Below are 22,444 nucleotides of genomic sequence, written 5' to 3'. Positions count from 1 at the left end.
TCTCGTCCTTTATTCCTTTCCTTCCATTCACACCTGTCGCCAGCCGTCCCAATCCCGTTCCCGCAAAAGGCCCCCCTTTCCCGCCCGTTCTCTCCTTATATCACCTCGATCACCCCTCCCCCTAACCCATCTATTGGTGGGAATCCTTCCCCTGACACCCCTACATCACCCCCCCCCCCCGGAGAAAAAAATAACCGTCCTCGGTTCTGCCTCCCCCATGGACCATTTAAGTCTCCCCATGCCTCCCACCACTGACAGTGACGACAGCCCTTACCCCCCCCCACAACCATACAATGCAATATAACACAACAAATCAATTGCACGGCCTGCCCAGGTCTCCAGCCAGCATCCCGTAACAGCCCGGACATCCACAGGCAGCAGATGACCGTGGCGGCCCCCTCCTTCGAAGGCCCTCTCGTCGCGGTCCCTGGTTCGGTGGTGCCGGTGTCGCCTTGCCTGGCGCCGCTGTCTCTCCGGCCCCCGCTCGTGCCGCCGCTCCGTCAGGCCTCACATGGGGTGCTGTAGGTGACAAGGGAACCCAGGGCACCGAACCCCCTGCCGGTCGGCGCGTGGTGGTCGGCGACCTTGGCCTGGGTAGGGATGATGATGATGTTGGCAGTGATGTTGGTGGTGATGTTGGTGAAGATGACGGTGGAGAGATGTATGGCTTAAGGCGGGTGGGGTGTACAAACCATCGTCGCTTACCCAGTTGGACCTGGACGCACTGCGGTCGGAGTGCTTTGATGACCTCGACCGGCCCTTTCCAGGGTCGGTGCAGCTTTGGTGAGAGGCCAACCGGCACCTGAGGACAGTGTAGCCATGCCTGGTCCCCGACTTTAAAGGGCTTGGCTGTCACTGTCCTCTCCCGTATCCGTACATTACTCTCTTGGCTCGCGGCCGATGCGGCCTCGGCTGCTTGGCGGGCCTCTCTCAAATAAATGAGGGAGGTCTTTAGTGCCTTCGGCCATGCGTCGGCTCTTGCAGGAATGTCCGTCAGCTGCACCTCAATAGGCGGAACGGGATCCCGTCCGTACATCAGGAAAAACGGCGAGAACCCCGTCGCCGCGTGTGGGGCCACCCTGTACGCCGCTAAGACCGATGGAATGTGGAGGTCCCAGTCGGAATGGTTTTCGTCCACCACTTGGGACAGCATGGCCGCTATGGTGCGGTTAAGCCGCTCTACCATCCCATCGGTCTGGGGATGATATGGAGATGTTCGGACCTTTTTAGTGCCCAGGATAGAGCAGACGTCCTTCAATAGCTGTGAGGAGAAATTCCTGCCCTGATCCGTGAGCAACCGCTCCGGTGCCCCCTTATCAAGGACATAGCCTCCCACGAAGGCATCGGCGATGGTCTGTGCCGTTTGGTCCGGGAGGGCCCACGCCATCGGCCACCTCGTGCAGTACTCGACTCCGACCAACAGGTATTTATTTCCCCATGGCGTGACCGGCAGCGGTCCCAAGATGTCCAACGCAACCAATTCGTTGACCCTGGTCACCGTGATGGGCTGTAGGGGCGCCCGGCTTACCCGGGGTGGCGGCTTTCGCCGCGCACATTCGACGCAGGTAGCGACCCATCGATGCACGTCAGCGGTCATACCTGGCCAAAAGTACCGACCCTGTAATGTGTGCAGTGTTTTCCGCCCTGCCAGGTGCAGCAGCTGGCGGCCGTGTACGTCCATAACCAATTGTTGACGCAGCGACTCCGGAACTACCAGGCATCGCCGGCGCCCTGTCGGGTCCCATCGCATGAGGAGATCCTCCCATACGATGTACTCCTCCCCCCCTGCCTCTGCTGAGGCGCGTAGTGTTCGCAGTGGGGCTTCCTCCAGCTGTAGCCGTCTCCAATCGTCCAAGGTCAGCCCCAGGTCGTGGTCGGTCAGCTGGACCTCACCCTGTGCGCCCTCCGCCGTGCGTACGGGAGCGATGACCGTCCCCTCCGGCCTCGCCTCCTTGCAGCGTGCCCCGCCTGTGGTGCATGCACAAGGGCCCTGGGGCACCAGTCGGGACAATGCGTCTGCGTTGGCATGTCTGGTCCCTTTGCGATGCACTACTTGGTACCTGTACTCCTGCAGGCGTTCTATCCATCTGGCCAGCTGGCCCGAAGGCTGGTCGATGCGGAGCGAATACTGCAAGGCCGCGTGGTCAGTGCGGACCGTAAATTTGCGACCATACAGGTAGGGTCGGAATTGCTGCACAAAGTGAACGACTGCCAGGAGTTCCCTACGTGTGACGCAGTAGCGCTGCTCCGCTGATGAAAGCACGCGACTACCATAGGCGATAACCACCTCGCGACCCTGCTGGACTTGCGACAAAACACTGCCGATGCCCACATCGCTGGCGTCCGTGTCCAGGATAAAGGGGAGGCCAAAATCCGGAAAGGCCAATGGTGGTGCATCTGTCAGACGTGAGCGCAGCTGCTGGAATGCCTCTTCCTCCAGAGGGCCCCAATAAAACCTCTGGTTCTTCGCCGTCAACACGTGCAAGGGCTTGGCAATGGTTGCGAAGTTGGGCACAAACCGGCGGTAGTAAGAAACGAAACCCACAAACCGGCGTACCTCCGGAACCGTTGTGGGAACAGCCCAGGCCCTCACGCAGGCCGTCTTTTCCGGGTCTGTAGCCACTCCCGACTCACTGACGACGTGGCCCAAGTAGCGTACCGACGACTGCATAAGGTGGCACTTCGACGGCTTGAGCTTCAAGTTCGCGTTCCGGAACCGCAGGAACACCTGACGCAATCGGTCAATGTGTTCCTCGAATGATCGGCTGAAAACAATGACGTCGTCCAGGTAGATGAGGCACGTTTCCCATTGGAGGCCTGCCAAGGCCAACTCCATTATGCGTTGGAACGTTGCCGGCGCCGTCTGGAGGCCCATAGGCAGGCAGTTGAACTCGAACAGGCCCTGTGGTGTCCGGAATGCTGTTTTAGGCCGGGAGTCCGCGTCTAGTGGGACCTGCCAGAACCCGGACAACAAATCCAGCGTACTGAAAAATTTTGCTCCCGCCAGTGCATCCAATGAGTCGTCGATACGTGGTAGGGGATATGCGTCGGCCAGCGTGACGGCATTGAGGCGTCGGAAGTCCACACAGAATCTCAGTGACCCATCTGACTTCTTGACTAGGACCACCGGTGCCCCCCAGGGACTCGAGGATGGAGAAATTATGTCGGCCCGCAGCATCTCCTGCACCGCTTGTTGAATGTGCCCTTTTTCCATTGGGCTCATTCTATATGTGTTTTGGCGCAGGGGTGCGGCATCTCCCGTGTTGATGTGGTGCTGTGACAGATTTGTGCGCCCTAGGTCGAACGGTCCCCGGCTGAACACGTCCGAGAACTCCTGCAATAACGAGTGCAGCTGCTGTTTCTGGTCGGGCGGCAATCCCGGCTCAGGCCCCGCCAGCTGGTCCATCCACGATTTGGCCCCTCTGTCCTTGGACTGGCTGATGCTGCCTACAAGCTCGGGCTCTGTCCCTGGGGCTCCTAGTGACAAGGGACTAACGTGGGCCAGAACTGTTCCCTCCTGCACCGTCGCTGTTCTATCGGAGGTGTTCAGCACCTGAATGAACAGATGCTGGTTCCTCTGTACAATAGTTTCGGCCCCCACCAGCGCATGACGATCCATGGCCGCTGACGCCGGAGACACCAGGATGGGTGAGTCTGGTCGGGCTGTCACGAGGGGGGACCGATATTGCAGCGGAACCAGCATCTGGGCTGCCGGGGGAATGGAGACAGACTTACTGACCAGAGCCTGCACGTAGGGTACACCCCGGCTGGCCCCCTCCGCCTTTAGGAAATGGAGATGCGTTCCCTGGACTTCCACCCGCCCATTGGCCAGATCGATTTTCATTGGCATCCGCCTCAGAAAGTCCGTCCCCAACAGGCAGGGTACGGGCAACGTTGCGGAGACAAGGATGGGTCCTGCTACCGAAAGCTGCCCAATCTGTATCGGGGCTTCAACCTGGCCCAGGAAGCCCATGCTGCCTCCATTTGCTGCAATGAACGTTGTCTTGACGGGGACTAAAGGTCGGATTTTATCCGGCAGCATCTCATGCATGGTGCTCGAGATGATCGTGGCTGATGCCCCCGTATCGACCAAGATACGTGCCGACACTCCCGCGATTTCACCGACCAGGACCGAGGTTCCTGACGTGGCCGCTACCACCCGCCTTGCCAGCTTCCTCCATTGTGTGGCTGAGTCCGGCCACTGACCAGGCGGCGTCTCGTTATCCTGTGGTGCATGGTGAAATGATGGGGGATGGGTGTGGATGGACTGAAGATGGGGTTCCTCCCTTTGGAGTGCGTCACAGCAGGGTGAACGCGCCCTTGTTACATAGTGTGGGCTTACCCCTGGGTTGCGGGCTGGGCTCTCTATGTAGTGCAAATTGCCCCCCCTAGGTGACGTAGGATGGGCCCCCCTTGTGGTGTGGGGGGGCCCCCCCATTGTAGGGGGCGGTGGGGACTGGGGGGTGGGCCTTCCCGTGAGCCCCTCCCTTTCCTTTGTCACGGGGGCGTGGTCCCCCTGGTTCCGTCTCGCTCTGTCGCAAAGCGGTGGTGAGGCGGGTCGTGGAATTGCTCCAGGGCGCAATGTCAATCGTGTGGGCTGCCTCCGCCCCCGGGCCGTTGCCCCTGGCAACTCGCCGGCGTTGCAGGTAACTGGTGACGTCACGCCCGCCGGCGACGTCACGCCCGCCGGTGACGTCACGCCCGCCCGCGAACCCACGCCCGCCCGCGACGTCACGCCCGGCATCGACGTCGCTGCCGGCCGCGACGTCACTTCCGCCCGCGACGTCACCTCCGCCCGCGACGTCACCTCCGTCCGCGACGTCCCTCCCGGCGTCGGCGCGACTCCCGGCGCGGTCCCCGGCCTCGGCGCGATCCCCGACGCGGTCCCTGGCCCCGGCGCGATTCCCGGCGCGGTCCACGGCCCCGGCGCAATTCCCGGCGCGATCCGCGACACCACTTCCGGCTGCGACGTCACTTCCGGACGCAACGTCACGTCCGTTCGCGACGCCACTCCGGGTCGCGATGCGACCACAGGCCCCGGCGCTATCCCCTTCCCCCGACCAGAACAGCGGGGACCGGGAAACGACACCACCGGCGCCCACCCCGAGGAGACTCCCGGTGAGTTCGCGGCGTCGGAATTGTAATTACCCGGCCCGACCGAGAGGCCAGGTGGGACGGCGTCACTCGCCTGGCTCCTGTCGGCGTTCGGCCCCGGCAGGTTCCAGGTGACGTTGGCGGCCTCCGGCTCCGTGCGGCACCCCCTCGCCACATGCCCCTCGCGACCACAACGGTGGCAGACCCACGGGGCGTTGCGTCGGGGGGGCTCGGCGCGATGTTGTAGAGGCGGCTGCCAGCGACGCGGCGGCTGGTCCCTCTGCTCCGCCAGTCCCCGGATCGCCGCGTACACCTCCCGCAGCGATGGCTCCGTCTCAGACGTCGGCGGTCCGTCCCCAGATGCCCCACCGGCAGCCTGTGGTGACGGTGCAGGTTCGGCGGTTAGTGTCGCTGGACCAAGTAGCGCCGCGGCAACGGCTCGGCTGTTCCCCCCCGCCGCGCCAGCCACCGGGCCCACGGGTGGCGCCCGGCCCATGACCTGCTCGTGGGCTTGGATGGTCCGGGCAGCCCACAGCGAGGTGCGTTCTTCCGGCGTCACTACGGGCATTACAACGCCGGCGCGGCAAGCGTAGGCGATGAGGTGCTCGACCACGAGGTCCTCGAGCGCTTCTTCAGCCAGGCGAGGGAAAGCTCTCCTCGCCAACACGAGCAGCGCCCCCCTGTAGGCTAAAGGGGATTCTTTAGCCCCTCGCTGGCGATCCTGGAACCGTTTAAAGGCTCCTTCCGCCGTGCAATAGATCTCCCCCAAAGCCTCGTAGGCCGCCTGTAGCGTGGACTTGCTGTGCGAGGGAAGGGAGGTGTAAGAGGAGAGTGCTTCTTTGCCCAGAACAGATGGCAGCGCTCGTAGGGCCTCTTCGTCTGTCCACTCGAGAGCGTGGAAGGCAGCCTCGAATCGGCGGACAAACTCCTCCCAATCTTCTTCCTCAGCCACAAACTTGTCGACGGGCCCCAGCCGACGCGGCCGTCCGGCCACCTGCTCTCCGTGTTGGGTGTTTAGCCCTGGGGGTTTTGGCGGGAGCGGCGGCGGCTGGCGTGACGAGGTTGGTTGCGGCTCCTGCCCGGCCGGCTGGTCGGCGTCCAGTTCCCGTGGCCTCTCCTCCCGTAGTACGCGTGGGGGTGGGGGTCCCGGCGCCGGCGGGCCCCCCATAGGGAGCCTCTGCAAGAGCTCCTGGAGCGCCCTCTCCACGCGGGCCATGCGGTCCTCCATGCGATCCTCCAGGCGATCCGGGCCCCCTTCTGCTGCTTCTGACAGCAGGCCCCCTTGTTGCCCAGGATGTGAAGGATCCCCGGCCCCTGCTTCCTCCTCCCTCGGCTCCCTCCCGCGAGGATTCTTCTTTGTAGCCATTAGGATCCCACCGCTGCCACCAAATGTAGAGAGGAGCCGACACGAGATTGCAGGGGTCTCGTCCTTTATTCCTTTCCTTCCATTCACACCTGTCGCCAGCCGTCCCAATCCCGTTCCCGCAAAAGGCCCCCCTTTCCCGCCCGTTCTCTCCTTATATCACCTCGATCACCCCTCCCCCTAACCCATCTATTGGTGGGAATCCTTCCCCTGACACCCCTACACTCTTTAGTTCTTTCGGTAAAGTCACGGTGAAAAGAACCAAAGAGTGGATCCTTGCAGTCACGAAAACAAATTTAGAATATGAAGCTCAATGTAACTACAAAATAATCCCTGCCAACAGCAAAGGGTGAAATATCCATGTCTATAAACATTAGAACCTCGTAAAAATGTAAATTCCTTACATGTGTAGGGGTGTTAGAGAGAGCCGTTATGCATGGCAGCTTATGGGAAACAAACAGTGGGCGGGGCTACGTGTGTGTGCACGGGGGGGGGGGGGGGGGTGCTCTCAACGACGTCCGCACCAGGCAGCCCGGGGCCCCACCCCTCAGCGGGGGTGGAGTATAAAGGGGGATGTGTCAGAGGGCTCGGGGCAGAATGTTTAAGTAAACTCTTGAAGACCAAAGACTGCCTAGCTAGAGCCCTGGACTCCCCCTGGGACGCCGCCCTTGTCAGGGCCGCGCAGTACCGAGCCAGCGGCGTGGTCCCGTGAACCAGAGCCAGGACTCTGGGACGCCGGGTACCGTAGCCCGACTGACTAGTGTCGGGCCAGACAGCCTCCCCTAGCCCAGTAATTGGAGGATTAGGAGGCAGGCTAGGGGTAGCTAGCCGTGTGTTCCCAGCTATCCGGGTGAGGGGGCCGATACCCCCTCCAGTACTGTATGTCCCCAGTGACTGTGAAATAAATACGTGTGCCTCTACTCCGGTGTGCACGCGTTCTCAACGGTACTACACATGCAACCACAAACATGCAAAGAGAAAATTGAAGTGCAATGCAGAAGGCTTTTATTCGTAGTCAGCCACAATTATTCTTTCAGAACATTTGATCAAAAAAAACGGTAGAAAAATGCTGCTTATTTCTCAGTAGCACGGGCGGTCATTTTGGTGTAAGTGAGCCCCTTGTAGACGCCACTCAGGGGAACGTCAAAGAGAGCGCCATTCATGCAGGTGATGCGCAGCAGGGCCGTGTACAGGAGGTCGATGTTGGCACGCCCGATTTTGGCGACAACGGTGACAGTCTTGTGCGGAGGAACGGAGACGGGGAACGTGAGAGTTTCCGTCCGCTCCTCAGAGTTCTCCAATGCGTGCGTGGTCTCAGAGCTCAAGGTGAAGCTGAACCCGGCCTCCCCCTCCACGACCTCAGGTATGCCTGCCGAGACGGTCAGGCTGAAGGTGAACTCGATCTTGTTGGTCGTAGACCACGACGACTTTTTGGTTATCGTCTTGGAGCTCTCGAAGGTGTGAGACTGCATGACGCTGGTGTCGTTTATGTACTCCATTTCTTTAATCTCCTCCATCTGCACGTTAGGCAGAACCTGGTGCATAGTTGGGTACTTCATGTTCTGGATCACCGACGACTTTACAGCATTGATGAAAAGGAAGCCCATGGAGTCGATGTCAGCCCCCGCTCGGCCCTGAACGCCCAAGCAGATGCCGGAGCCCACGTCGATCTTGTACTCGGTCTTGAGCCCCCAGTCCGTCATCTTGGCAAAGAACTCGCGGTTGCGGCTCGTTCTGAACTTGATAGCACCCAGACGCGTGCCGGCCCCATTGCCCCACAGGGAGAGCTGCGACATGAACTCGCCCGACTGGAATTCAAATTGCTGAGCAGAGGAGTCCACGGTGCCGAACTTCTGCCTTCGCCCGTCAGTCAGCCACACCTCCACACCCCTCACTTGCCAGCCTCCAACGCTCACGGAGAGTTTCTGCAGCGTGGCCGCATTGCTCCTCCCATCAAACGAGAACGCATTTCCACCTTGCCCTCCAATGATGTGCAGCGTAAGTGGGTACGACATTATGTCAACCTAGATGGAGATGGAAGGGAAAGCATGTTTCAAGCCAAGTATTCCTGCCTAACTATCATTTACAAAAAACAGAATCAGGACTACAGTTCACTAGCAACTGTAGTTCAGTGTACCATTCGTGTCTTAAAATTTGGACATTAAAATACTAAGGACTGAAAAATAGTGGGCACCAAATAGTGCACAATAGCCATTTTACATGCTGCCAAATCAGGTTTTAAATCTTTGGCAAGTATCCAACATAAACATAATCAGAGTCAAAATTACTACCGTTTCTAGATTAAAATTTGTGGAATCAATATTAAAGCAAAAAGTGTACAACAATGAACTCTGCTGATAAAATTAACAATTAGTCCTTCAAGCACAAGCGTGCGTGCTCATGGAATTGCGGGCATTGTTGGTGGCAGAGTATAAAAACTAAATTCCCATACATTTTTCTCCCAACATCAAACAGCAAAGATAGAGTATGGCCCATTCCACAACCCTCAATCCACTCAGCCACAGTAGACCATCATGCAGTGGGGCAATGCAAGAGGGATGCACGTGTCAAGTTGCAGTAGCACAAATACCTTTTCTTTCCACTAACAATGAAAAGTTCGGATAGACGATCCAGGGACTTGGCTGAAGGCGACCTAAACGGGTCATATGAACAGAAGCAGTTGGGTTAAGGTAGTGTGGAGAAACCAGATTAAACCTATAATCAAAAAGGCAACCATGTTTGTATATGCAGATCGCCCAGGCAAGAACAATCTTGGCCGAAAAAGAAACAGCAGAGGTTTTTTAGCACGCAGGCATAATGCAGTGGTCATTAGGCGTTGCATCATATCAAGGTAGAGACATTTATGACAGCACTGTTTGAAAAGGGGTCAAATTAGACCCTTCTTTAGATTAAAACAAACAGGTGGCAGACAAATAAAATTAATTTGAGAATTCCCATTAACTGGGTTTCAAACTTAAAAGGGTTTTCAGCTTCTGCCATACAACCCTCAGATTTCAGGTCAATAAAACGGAAGTAGTGCAGCCCTATGCTACAAATCCATTTTTACAACAGATTCAGCCAGAATTTTGGCAGGTGAGACTTTGAAAAAGGTACAGAACAGACATGGTTTAAAAAAAAATTACGGGGAGATCAACCCGGCTAATACTGGAAAATATATTATTCAAACAGCAAGCCCATTGTTGACGTTAAGGGAAATTTTAGGTAAACAAGCTAATGCATGCTTTTATTTGCAGTATAAAACCTCTTGACCCCAAAATTATTCAAAATTTGGTGTCTTTAATGAGTGGTTGGCTTGCATAAAAATGTCGAAATGGAAGGTTACGTGGATTGTTAAAACGCAATAAGGAGCAAAATGTACGAGACCTGGACAGGCTTTCTTAAGGAAATATTGAATGGTCATGCGCAGCGAGTGCGTGTTGAAAGCGTCAGCTCGTTCGGCTTAGTACCTCCGAAGACATTAATCCTCAAAGTTAAAAAAGAAAACCGACCACGCACAAAGTTAAATACAAGTATGGAAAAAGACAACCAACATGCACCCAACATGGTCTGGAAAGGGGCACAACAGCAAATCCAGCAATGTAGCCCGCCCCACTCACCAATTACAAAAGCAGTCAGCCCCGTGAAGAGCAGATGCGGTGTGCAGTCTGCTCCCTACTTTATATCGAGGGAGCGCACGTCACGTGGAACAATCACACGGGTTTGCCTTCCCATCCCTGGCCAATCATGGGGGTCGGAGGGAGAAGGCAATCACCGCGAGTCAGTATGATGATTCACTAATTGGATGGGTGGCGCTTCCTGAACTCGTTTCTATTTTGCGTGAGACTCCGTTAACGAGCCCAGCCACGCGCGCTAGGGCTTCATAGACGCAATCACGACCCCCAAATGAGTATGTTGAGAGTCCATTGAGGGAGCTCACATCACGTGACAGAATTACGCGCGCGTGCCTCCGACCATCTTCCCCTCCAGGCCAATCATCGGGAGCCAATCACAGCGAAGATTCGCTCATTGCACGCGCGTCCATTGTGGGAGGCGCCGTTCATGAGCCAAGCTACTGGCACGCGCCTCGTTAATGCAATCACGGTCCCGATACCAGGCCGTGAGTTGATTGAGTTGTGTACTCAAGTGATTTAAACGGTTTTTTTTCTCTTTAACATGGTCCACACGAAAACGTTCAAATTAGCCTCGCTGCCATCACCATCTGTAAATCATGTTGTTAAACAGGACCCTGCGGGGTGGGCTGGTAGGAACGAATAACCAAAGAATATAAACATAATGTATTATTCCACTTGTTTAGCCAGGAAAGCCCCACTGAGTCTAAAGGTTTTTGTAGGGTCCTGCCAAGTGTTTGCAGTAGGGGGCGATGTTGCTACACCGAATCGGACGATACGAAGGGAGAGTGTGAGGCCTAGTTCTAGGCTTTAGGCCTAGCTGTAGGCGTTAGGCCGCTGTGAGTTAATTTTTAATTTAAATGTTTTAATTATTTATGTAAAAGCTTTAAATGTAAATGTTTCTATTAAAAAACATCAGGGAATGTAACATTGTTAAACATTAACTCCCTTTCACACACGCGGGGGTACGATACGAAGGGAGAGTTTGAGGCCTAGTTCTAGGCTTGAGGCCTAGCTGTAGGCTTTAGGCCACCGTGAGTTAATTTTAAATGTAAATGTTTTTATTATTTATGTAAAAGCTTTAAATTTAAATGTTTCTATTTAAAAGCATCAGGGAATGTAACATTGTTAAACATTAACTCCCTTGCACACACGCGGGGGTACGATACGAAGGGAGAGTTTGAGGCGTAGTTCGAGGCTTTAGGCCTAGCTGTAGGCTTTAGGGCGCTGTGAGTTAAATTTTAATTTAAAAGTTTTAATTAAAAGCTATATCAGGGAATTATAAGGGAATGTTACACTTGTTTAGCCAGGAAAGCCTCATTAATTTAAATGTTTTAATTAAAAGTTATCTGAGGGAATTATAAGGGAATGTTACACTTGTTTAGCCAGGAAAGCGTCACTGAGTCTAAAGGTTTTTGTAGGGTCATGCCAAGTGTTTGCAGTAGGGGGCGATGTTGCTACATGGACGGACGGACGATATAATCTATTGTAGGCTGGTCCACTTCGTTCCTACCAGTATAAGTGCCTTATCGATTGAACTGAACGTGCCTCTGGATATTTTGTTTTTACTCATTTGTTCAATTGTGGAATACAGTACTTTGATTTGTCTGCTGGCCGGGTCTCCCTTGAACACATTCCTTCGGAGTGGGCAGGTCAGAACTTGGTTAGACAGCGCATTCGTGCGATCCGTGTCACGCGGCAAAAGCTGCGTGGGGCGGCGCATCACGTGGTGCTGAGCCCGCCCGAAGCGCTCTATGAAATACAAATCGAGGGCGTGGCTATGCACAACAGACAGACAACGAATCCCTGGTGGGCAGTGTGGGACTGTTGTTCCTACCTGTAAAAATGCATTTCTATAAGGGAACTCCGTAGTTAAATTAAAGATCCTAAACTGTAAAATTCAGTCACTCATGGTTCATAGTCGGACAATGGCGAAAAGAAGCATGACGTCATTTTCTGGGTACAAAGAACTAAAATTTCATGGAGGAATAATTAATCATGGAGGACGCGTTGGCTATTGTACACTTGCTGAATGACGTATATTTAGTAGGTACTCCATGATTCATTATCCCTCCATGCTCAAAAATGACTGATATCATTGTACCTAAAAACTTATCTCTCTATATTATCATAAATGTTATAGTAACATAATAATAGTATAGAAATTAAATTCTGATATTTAAAATATTATTTAATAAACAATTGCGTGCTTTAAAATTCTGTCGATTGTTATGACAGGAATAATAGTACTTATCAAGCGTTTTAATATAACGACTGCATTCACATTTTATTTGCACTTCCTCTTCCTGACGAAGTATTTTTCTCTATAAAGGTGTGACGTAGTTTGACTTCCGGTTCTTAAGTTTAACATAATATAATCTATACTAAAAATAAAAGGTGACCTTAATATATTGAAATAATAATAAAAAATTATAATGAATATTAATCAAAATTAGTGTTGTTATAACAATTTTACTTAATTAGCGTTCACGCCCCCCCCCTTCCCCTGCCACACCCCCACCCCCTCTCTCCCCCTTTGCCTCCCCCCTTTCTTACCTATATAACCTCTTGCCACGGCAGCTCTCTCGCCTCCTTCAGCATTTTTCTTGCTGTGGTTGTTCCACCTGATGAAAATTGCTTGTGTTGCGATCGAAATGTCGTGATTTGTTTTATTTTATTTCTACCTACGTGACTTTACCGAAAGAACCAAAGAGTATAGAACGTGTTGTTTATATTTATTTAAAGTTGCGCATTTTCATGTGACGTCACATTTCTCAAACCTCCCCCCCCTCGTCACATATCGTCACAAATGTCTGACCCCCCTCCCCCCCTAGGTGCGTGACGTCATTTATGGACGGCCCCAAAGGATATCATATTAGAATATGTCCCACACACATGGAGGATTACAAAAATCATGACTCGTCTTTGACACCTCAGGTGGTACCAATAAGTGATGTTTTGGTCTGGGCCCATGGACTAAAGGCCACGGGGTGACCAATGAGGTCTGAATTGATCCGTGATAAGGTCGGACACTGATAAGGGGTTGACAGGAATGTGAATGGCCCCCAGTAAGGGGGCGTGGTCTCCGTGTGGCGGGGTCTCCGCGTGGGCGGGGTCTCCGCGTGGGCGGGGTCTCAGCGTGGGCGCAGTCTCCGCGTGGGCGGGGTCTCCGCGTGGGCGGGGTCTCCGCGTGGGCACGTGACGAGGGGGGGGTCTCGGCGTGGGCGGGGTCTCGGCGTGGGCGGGGTCTCGGCGTGGGCGGGGTCTCCGCCGGTCTCCGCGTGGGCACGTGACGAGGGGGGGGGCGCGAAACGCGAAGCGGCATTTGGCGCGAAAACTGCGAGGGGCAACGCAGCGCGCCATAGGCTCCTGTTGAGAGAAAGGCCGGGAGAGGAGAGATTGTGGGTGAAGTTGTTGTTGTTCAGAAGCCATGGCCGCGACTCCCATCCACGCCGCGTCTCCATTCAAAGTGAAGGGGCAGATCCAGGTGACATACACATCCACACCTCTCACTCACTGACACTCTCACGCTGACTCTCACGCAGTCACTGACTCTCGTGATTCTCTCACTCTGACTCTCACGCTGTTATTGATTATCACGAGTGATTCTCACACTCTCACTGATGCTCACACTCTCACTGTGACTCTATAAATCTCACACTGATTCTCAATCTCACGCTCTTAACTCTCACACTCTCACGCTCTGACTCTCCCCGTGAGGCTGTGTGAGCACCGCGAGTGGAGTTGTCTCAAGCCCAAACCCGTAATTGACAGACACTCATATATTCACTCTCACAGTCAACACGGCTAACATCAGTGGCGAGTGACATCTGAACCCATCTATCACCGCCCCATCCCTCCATCCAACCTGGACTGACCAGCGTGAAGTATGGTCAAAGACCTCCCGTGACCCATGTAGGTCTGGGGAGGCCTTCATCCAGCAGTGGATTAACAGGACCCAAGACATTCTTATTGACTTTGCAACGAGAGAAGTGGAGATCTGTCCACCTCGTGTCCCGCATCGCACCACTTCAAATCCAGAACACCTTTGTCTCCCTGGTTATGAGTGAACTTAACCACAGGCAATCTATCCACCTAGCCTAGGACTTCATGAAGAGAATGATAATCTTTAATTAGACTGGAATAATCCAATGAGCTATTATACTTTTTTCACAGATGTCCAGTAGTGTCGGTCAGAAAGTAAAAAAAAACGCATCGTCACTCGATCATACATAATAGTAACAGTAGTTTGCCATCATCATCAACCAAAATCCATCATTAGTCATAGTCTCATATAGTTCATCATCAGCCAGAATCCATCCGTCAATCTCATAAAGTTAATCATCGGCCACAATCCATCATCAATGCATATATTATCAGAGTATGTTTTTTGTTTGCATTTTGACCACAAGTATTGTGGTTAATGCAGACATGATTTCTTGTAAAATGTTTCAGTTTGGTGTTTTAACAATTTAACACCTGTTTTGTTGCCAGATAAAAGGGGAAAACCTATTCTCATCAGTCATAGTCTCATATAGTTTACCACCAGCCACAATCCATCATCAGTCATAGTTCTAGATTTGAAGTTTTCGTGACTGCAAGGATTCATACTCTTTGGTTTTTTCGGTAAAGTCACGTAGGTAAAAAATAAAATAAATTAAAACAAATAAATTAAATCACGACGTTTCGGAAACAACACAAGCAACCATGATCAGGTGTGACTACGCTTCAGTAATTTTGCTGGAACAGTCACACCTGATGATGGTTGCTTGTGTTGCTTCCGAAACGTCGTGAATTAATTTATTTGTTTTCATATTCTTAAGTTTTTTCGGTAAAGTTATTTTTTTATTAATTTTGATGTTTTACCTACGTGACTTTACCGGAAAAAACCTAAGAATATGAATCCTTGCAGTCACGAAAGCTTCAAATCTAGAATTATTTGTTTTAATTTTATTTTTTACCTACGTGACTTTACCGAAAAAAACAAAGAGTATCAGTCATAGTCTCATGTAGTTCACCATCATCAGCCACAATCCATCATCAGTCATAGCATTCATCATCAGGTGAGTCTTGACGATTCGGCGATGCGATTTGGCCCACAACGCGACTGAATCATCCTGCATGACGCTGTCTTCGGCTGCAAAAGCCACCGGTTTAGGAAGTTAGAACCCTGATCAGTAACACCGAGACTCACGTTACTGGTAACCCATTGTGTATTATGCTGGCCGATGAACGGGACTGCATCAGTGTGCTAACACGCAGCGTGCTGTGCCCTGCAGGTCATCTTCGGGCCCATGTTCTCTGGCAAAAGGTAACCCCAGCACATTCTCGACACAAACTGCGCTAGCAGATCTTAAACCCAGTAAGGCCAATACTCATCAACACGGCCCTGGCCTCGGTGCTGTTAGGATGATCTCTTTCACATGGCATTAGGAATGCAGGCTAGCTATAGATATTTCATCTGGTGGCTTTTGACTCTGAAACTTTAGCGCCCATATTGGATTTTATTTCGTACTTTTGTATTTAAGTGGATTACGTTTTAATCACATTGGGTGGCCGGGTGGTGACGGAGTGGTTGATATATATTCGCGCCTCAGCAAAAAGCTGACTCATACAAACTCCACACAGAAGGTAAGGTGCCTTCTGTGTGGAGTTTGTACGTTCTCCCCCTGTTATGCATGGGTTTCCTCTGGCTTTTCTCTAGTTTCTCATGTAGCTAAACACACACACAGAATGTCATTGATATTGGCTCCTGAAAAAAATTTCTTCAGGCTGAGTGTGGCTTCCTGGGAAATAAACTTTCATTGTTTATGCACTGTAATACTGTTAATCGATGAATTTTATATATTATAACGTTCCAACAGTAAAACAAACACTCGAATTGAAGATGTTTTTATGTGTTCAACTAAATACTGTTTGCTTTTGTAACTGGACTGGATTTGTCTTTTATTAATCTACACATGGGGACACAACCCTCATGGGCAACAACCACCACACCAACAGCCACAGCCGCCATTCACCACTACGTGGTGGCCATGGAACTAGTGCCAGGCTAAGTGCACGTTGTGGTATCATGTCAAATGTGGAAGGCTCGCTGCCTGCAGGAGGTCACGGGACAGACCTAGGTGTTATGCGATTCTGCTGAACTCCACATCCTTTTACCGCATTAAACCCACCTCTCCTCCAGCCTGTCCCATGCCCGTTTATAGCGCCCTCTAGCCAGCCAAATAGAAGCTGCTTTAGCATGTGGTGGCTGGGCATGCGTGTTACATGACCCAGCCAACGCATCCTTGCCTGCTGCAGAAGCTCACTGATGGATGGAGCTCTATCCATATCTTTCAAGGATCTCACACAATCCAGTCTGGTTATAAACCCAGGATGACTTGCAGGCAGGCCAGCCTACATATTTCAAACTGGCGAAGATGTTCCTTCAAAGTGGCACACATTTTGCAAGTACTGTATACAGAAGGAAGGGCATAACTGGCTGAGAAGACCCGGTACAATTTAGTACGAATGTGTATGAATATCATGTATTAGTGTCAGAAATGCATTCAAAGTCAGAGTGATTTCATGCTCAATTGAACATTGATGTTGCCGTGGTCTGTGATGCTGTAATGCTGCTATACTGCTTTGATGTTGCTGCTAATGTTGCTACTGTGGTGCTGCTGCTGTGATGATTTCCCGCAGCACGGAGTTGTTGAGACGTGTGCGCCGTTTCCGTGTCACACGGCACGAGTGCCTCCTGATCAAATACGCACGTGACACGCGCTACTCGGAGAGTGGGCTTGCCACACACGACCAGTACGTACATACACACGCACCACACACGCTATAACAGCAGGCTCGCCACGCACGACCAATACGTGCACACACATTATATACACTCTACACACTCGCTACACACACACCAAACCACACATGCTACTTATAAGTGGTTTGTAGAGCCAAGAACTCACTGCTCTAGTCTGTGCCCTGTGTCTTTGTGTATGTTCTTTGTCTCTCACTCTGTGTGTCTGCCTCTGTATATCTTTCTTTATTTGTCTGTGTGTGTGTTTGTCTCTCTCTGTGTTTCTGTATCTGACGTTCTCTGTGTGTCTATGTGTGTCTTTGTGTCTGATTCTGTGTATTTGTCTGTCTTATTCTGTGTTTGTGTAGATATGAGATGGCAGCTGTCCCGGCGTCATGTCTGTACGACATTCATTCCCTCGCACTACCCTGCTCCGTCATTGGCATTGATGAGGGCCAGTTCGTGAGTAACACACACTGCGACACAGAGACAAAGATCCCCCGTGTAGTCTACGCTGGCTTTTGGGACAAGTTCTGTTAGTGGGAACCTATTAAGGCTGGCATGGCATAAAAGGGGGAGAGTGGCTAGCACTACACCTGACCGCCTTTATCTCCCTGGTGACGCTGTCTACACACCGCACCAGGTTCTCTTATAAGGCTCAATCTGCCTAGGGGAGGCCCAGTACCATTTCAAATATTTGCTGCTGATGTTTGCCGTGAGCAGGAATTGAACTCGGGTTGCTGGGTTAATTGCACAATGCGCTGTCCCATGCGCCACCCCTTCACTCCCGTGGGCCTGTGTGGTACAAAAGACAAAGATGCCTCATAGCCTTCACAGGTGTTGGGGCAAGTGCTGTTAGTGAGCACCTATGAAGGACGGCACGGTACATGGGGAGGTCGGTGGCCAGCACCACGTCCGGCCGCCTTTGTCTCCCCAGTGGCGATGTTTTTCCACACCGCACCAAGTACTCATTTGGGGCTGAGTCGACCTAGGGGATGCCCAGGACCGATTCAGATATTCGTCCCCGATGTTGGCTGCGAGTGGGAATCGAATTCAGGTCACCGTGTTCGCAGCACAACGTGCTAACCACTGCTGCATTGCTCCCCACTCCGTGTGGTATACACATACATATACACATATAAAAGACAAAGAACCACCATATAGCCTGAACAGACTGTTGGGGCAAGTGCCGTTGCGGCGCACCTATGAAGGCCGGCACGGCACGCGAGGGGGTGGGTGGCCAACACCATGCCCTTTAATTTTCCAGTGGTGATGTTTACACACCACACAAGGTACTCATTTGAGGCTGATTCGACCTTGGGGAGGCCCATGACCAGTTCAGATAATATCGTCACTGGTTTTGGCAATGAGCAGGAATCGAATTTGGGTCGCCGGCTTCATAGCGCAGCGTGCTAACCCTACACTACTGCTCCCCACATATACACACGTGCACACACACAATTACTGTATTTTCCCGCATATAACCCACGGGGTATACCACTTTTTACAAACAAAACAAACCTTGCGGGGTATATGGAGGTGCGGGCTATCCCAAACATATTTTACATGTGTGACATGTCATAACTCGTTAAACGTTTTCATGGTAGGACTATCTACTATGCAACACTAAAGCACTGCTGAATAAACCATTCACACTAAAATTGCACATGTTATCACGGTTTAAATTATTCGAATTGTTTGTACAATAAAACGACAATGTATGAAGTGGGCGCACTTTGTTTACCATAATACTTTCAGTGGCTGTAGGGGGGTGCAAAAGTTTCAGCTGAGGCTATGGATAGGCTATGGATTGCACAATGGGAAGGGCCTTAACAAGCGTCTACCAGACACGGAATCATAATTGCTGAGTCCCTTAGGCCGCTGCTATTGGCTGAGCACTATACAGTCGCGACCATGAGCTTTGTTTCAAACTTCCAATAGCTTTGTTGCCAGGAGACAATGGCGTTACCGTAGTGCCGCTATTGTCTGCGCAGTGCGCAATCTACCAGTGCTAAAACTACAGGGGTATTTACCGGTCCAGTAGCTGTAATATGATGAGGTCGAATGCTGGTAAGCCTAACAGTACGCTTACTTACGGTACTTATCTACCAGTTATGTGTTACTTATTTATTGGATATTTACTTTTTTTACTTATTTACTGTTTTAAGTTCACTCGTTTACGGTTAGTTTGTTTTCTTTGTGCACGTTATGATTTTAATGTTAACAATTTATAGTGGCATCTATTACAAATGTAAACTTTGTATTAATATGATGGAATTAAGCTGCGGTAAAAACGTTAAAGATATGAATGCATGCGGGGTATATGGAGGTGCGGGCTATCGGAAATTTGTTTTACACAAAAACTATTTTTGTGGGGTATATGCGTATGCGGGAAAATACGGTACACACAAGGCTCCATGAGTCTGCCACACTATGGACATTATGGTAACGGGACAGCACGGTAACAAGACACAGGCCGACACAGTTAACACGCAGCACATGCTACTGCCATGCCGTGATGGTAAGTAGTGCACTGCGATCTAGAGGTCGCCGTGTTCGATCTCCCAGCATGGGAGTCGACTTTGCTGCCCTGATCGATTGGCGAGCCCTGGTTTGTACGCCTCACAAGCGAGAGAGAGTTCTGACACGTGGCGTGCCATTCCACAGTTCCCAGACTGCGTGCAGTTCTGCGAGGAGATGGCGAACTTGGGAAAGACTGTCATCGTTGCGGCCCTCGATGGAACATTTCAGCGCAAGGTTTGTGCCCCCGCTCCCCGGTTTGAAAAATTATCAAACATCCAAAATTCCACTTTTAAGTTTTTACTGATTAGCAAACACCAAGCAGCAAACACCGCGATCAATTCGGCCTGTGTAGGCTCCACGGGGCGGTGTGCGTGTGTGTGCGCGGTGCCTTGCTGGCCTTCATAGGTGGTCGCTAACAGCACTTGCCCCAATAGTTTCTTAAAGGCTATACGGGGGAACTTTTTTTGTCTTTGTGTCTGTGTGAGGCAGGCGTTTGGAGACGTTCTGGCGCTGGTACCACTTGCAGAGAGTGTGGTGAAGCTCAGCGCTGTTTGCATGCGCTGCTACAAGGAGGCGGCCTACACCAAGCGCCTGGGCTCCGAGACACAGGCAACGCTCTCAGATCCTTCACTGTGCTCTTCCTTCACTCCCCTTTACCGTGCAACGGATGTGCTTGTGATTGGGTATCCTGTGTGCATGTGCGTTGAGAGGGAGTGTGTGAGTGTGGGGAGCAGTAGTGTAATGGTTCATGCACTGCACTACGAACCCGGCAAGCAAACACCATTGGCAATTATCTGTACTGGTTCTGAGCATCCCTGAGGTTGACTCAACATCAAGATGAGTACCTGGTGTGATGGGTAAATATTGCCAATAGGGAGATAAAGGCGGCCGGTCGTGGTGTTGGCCATCCACCCCCTTCATGTGCCGTGCCAGCTTTCATAGGTGCTCACGAAGAGCACTTTTCTGAGCAGTCGGTTAAAAAGGCTGCATGGGGGATCTTTGTGTGAGGTGTGATTGAGAGAGAGTGTGCGTGAGCGTAGTGATTAGCACACGGTGCTATGTAAACCGGTGACCCGAGTTCGATTTCTGCTCACAGCCAACGTCGGTAACATATACAGTAAACCTTGGATTGCGAGCATAATTTGTTCTGGAAACGTGTTTTTTATCCAAAGCACTCGTATATCAGTTGTGATCACGTGACACTCAGCAGACAGCGTATACATACTACTCGTATTGCAAGACCTCGCTCGTTTATCAAATTCATATTTATTTTAAAAATTTGCTCGTCTTGCAAAACACTCGCAGACCAAGTTACTCGCAATCCAAGGTTTTACTATATCTGAACCAGTCCTGGACCTCCCCTAGGTCGACTCGGCCTCATATGAGTACCTGGTGCAGTGTGTACAACATCAGCAGTGGGGAGGCAAAGCTGGCTGGGCGTGGTTACGGCCACGCCACCTTCTGTGCTGCGCCGACCTTAATAGGTGATAACTAACAACACCGGTGGACTCTTTTTGTGCAGGTGGAGGTGATAGGAGGAGCGGACAAGTACATGTCCCTGTGCAGACTCTGCTACTTCCACTCGGAGCAGGAGGCGCTCCTGTCAGAGCTCCCGGCTGAGAACGAGACTCCGCTCGGCGCCACCGCGCAGGCGGCACTGTCATCACGCATCCCGGCTCGGCAGCTCTTCCCCCTGCAGCCTCACAACTCGTAGCGGTGCCACGCCGGTCTCCAGAGGGGAGCGCCTGCCGTCTTTGTCGCGCAGTACGAACGGCACTCCTCAGAAGGAGGCAGACATTGACCATTTTATATCTGCCACTCGTACCTGATTTTTTTACTTGAGGCCATGTAATGATCTGGCCACATTTGTGTGTCATTAAGAAATCGGTAATTGTCATGTGGTGCACGAGCATTTAACGACGTGCCAGTTATTGTTTTGGCTCAACTCGCCGGTAAGCCGATAAACAATTCTCTCAACCAAGCATCTTTACGAAGAGATCCAAAAAATCAGTCAGATTCACTTCCTGGATCTTTATTCTGAATTCCTGGCACTTGTCCTGAATACTTGATGCAGTTTCAAGTGAAACGTAATTTCTTATCTAATCGCTGTTAAATCTGGCTGTGAGAATAGTTTTCTAACTCACCGGTAAGTGAGCTGAAACAAAAGGTGCGTCGTTAAACGCTTGCATGCTGTGAAATGAATTTGTTTGGCTGTGTCGGGTGGTGAATGGTTTCACTGCATGGCCTAATCCAAAAATCAATGATGATTTCTAACAGTCTGCAATAAATATAAATTGTTGAGGCTGTATATCAATTGTGGGAATGCCAGCACACCACGCCGGCACTTCTTACAACACCAAAGACGTGCACTGGCACTATTCCTATTTCTGTGCTTTGATGTTCGTGCAGATGGGAAAAGGGCAGTGAGAGTAACTGGGTGTGTGAGAGTCCGGGTGTGTGCGACGTTACTTTTGTGAGTGCGAGCTTATTAGATGTGCGAGCGTTGCGTGAGTGTGCGAGTCTGAGTATCGGTGTGGGATGCGGTACATTCGGGTGGAATATTAGCACTCGTATATTGACGCAACGTACTATATTTTATTACTAAATATGGACAATGACGAACATTGTCGTTTTAAAAAGAATAAACAAACTACTTTGACCTGCATATAGAAGCCGTCTCTCTGGATTGCTATTGGATTGAGTGTTTGAGGTTTTTTGGTGTTCCAGTGCCACTCCACGTTCGGTGTGTAGATCCACACTCGACTTCACTGTGGTTTGTCTTCGATTGCCATTCATGATGGAGATGTGCACATCAGCCTCTTAATGTTCTGATTACTCCAGTGTCTGAGGAGGAATGTCAAAACCAGGAGCTGTGATGCTTGTCTCGAATGAGGAGGTGTTTATACTGCATGTCCGTGTTCCACTGTTTGCAACCATTCTTCTGGATCTGAGTGAGATCCTCGGATGGTGACAGCAGCATGATCCCAGAACGGGGATCTGGGCTTGAGTTGACGGCGGGGTACATGACTGAGGTCTTGTTTGATGAGT

General features: G+C 51.5%; 3 protein-coding genes across 4 annotated transcripts; 1 reads left to right on the top strand and 2 right to left on the bottom strand.

Annotated features, from left to right (window-relative positions):
• Nucleotides 1-329: 329 nt before the first annotated feature.
• Nucleotides 330-6,262, bottom strand: LOC144947783 (uncharacterized). Its single transcript, XM_078877138.1, has 2 exons — nt 5,189-6,262; nt 330-519 (listed from the first exon to the last, which is right to left on the bottom strand). Exons 1-2 carry the CDS (start codon nt 6,260-6,262, stop codon nt 508-510), a joined length of 1,086 nt encoding a protein of 361 aa, XP_078733264.1. The 3' UTR covers nt 330-507.
• A 1,185-nt stretch (nt 6,263-7,447) lies between these two features.
• On the bottom strand, nt 7,448-9,111 carry LOC144947811 (aerolysin-like protein). Its single transcript, XM_078877164.1, has 2 exons — nt 9,048-9,111; nt 7,448-8,481 (listed from the first exon to the last, which is right to left on the bottom strand). The coding sequence occupies exon 2, from the start codon at nt 8,470-8,472 to the stop codon at nt 7,531-7,533; it is 942 nt and encodes a 313-aa protein (XP_078733290.1). The 5' UTR covers nt 8,473-8,481; nt 9,048-9,111; the 3' UTR covers nt 7,448-7,530.
• Nucleotides 9,112-13,404: 4,293 nt separating this feature from the next.
• TK1 (thymidine kinase 1) lies at nt 13,405-22,054 on the top strand. Of its 2 annotated transcripts, XM_078877162.1 has the most exons (7): nt 13,405-13,573; nt 15,366-15,397; nt 16,774-16,887; nt 17,242-17,335; nt 19,541-19,630; nt 19,886-20,005; nt 20,919-22,054. In XM_078877162.1, exons 1-7 carry the CDS (start codon nt 13,517-13,519, stop codon nt 21,108-21,110), a joined length of 699 nt encoding a protein of 232 aa, XP_078733288.1. In that variant the 5' UTR covers nt 13,405-13,516; the 3' UTR covers nt 21,111-22,054. The 2 variants fall into 2 exon arrangements, with proteins under 2 accessions (XP_078733288.1, XP_078733289.1); XM_078877163.1 differs by lacking the exon at nt 16,774-16,887.
• Nucleotides 22,055-22,444: the final 390 nt, after the last annotated feature.

Source organism: Lampetra fluviatilis, chromosome 47, assembly GCF_964198595.1.
Source record: "Lampetra fluviatilis chromosome 47, kcLamFluv1.1, whole genome shotgun sequence".
NCBI lineage: Eukaryota > Metazoa > Chordata > Hyperoartia > Petromyzontiformes > Petromyzontidae > Lampetra > Lampetra fluviatilis.
This window is presented reverse-complemented; position numbering and strand designations above follow the sequence as displayed.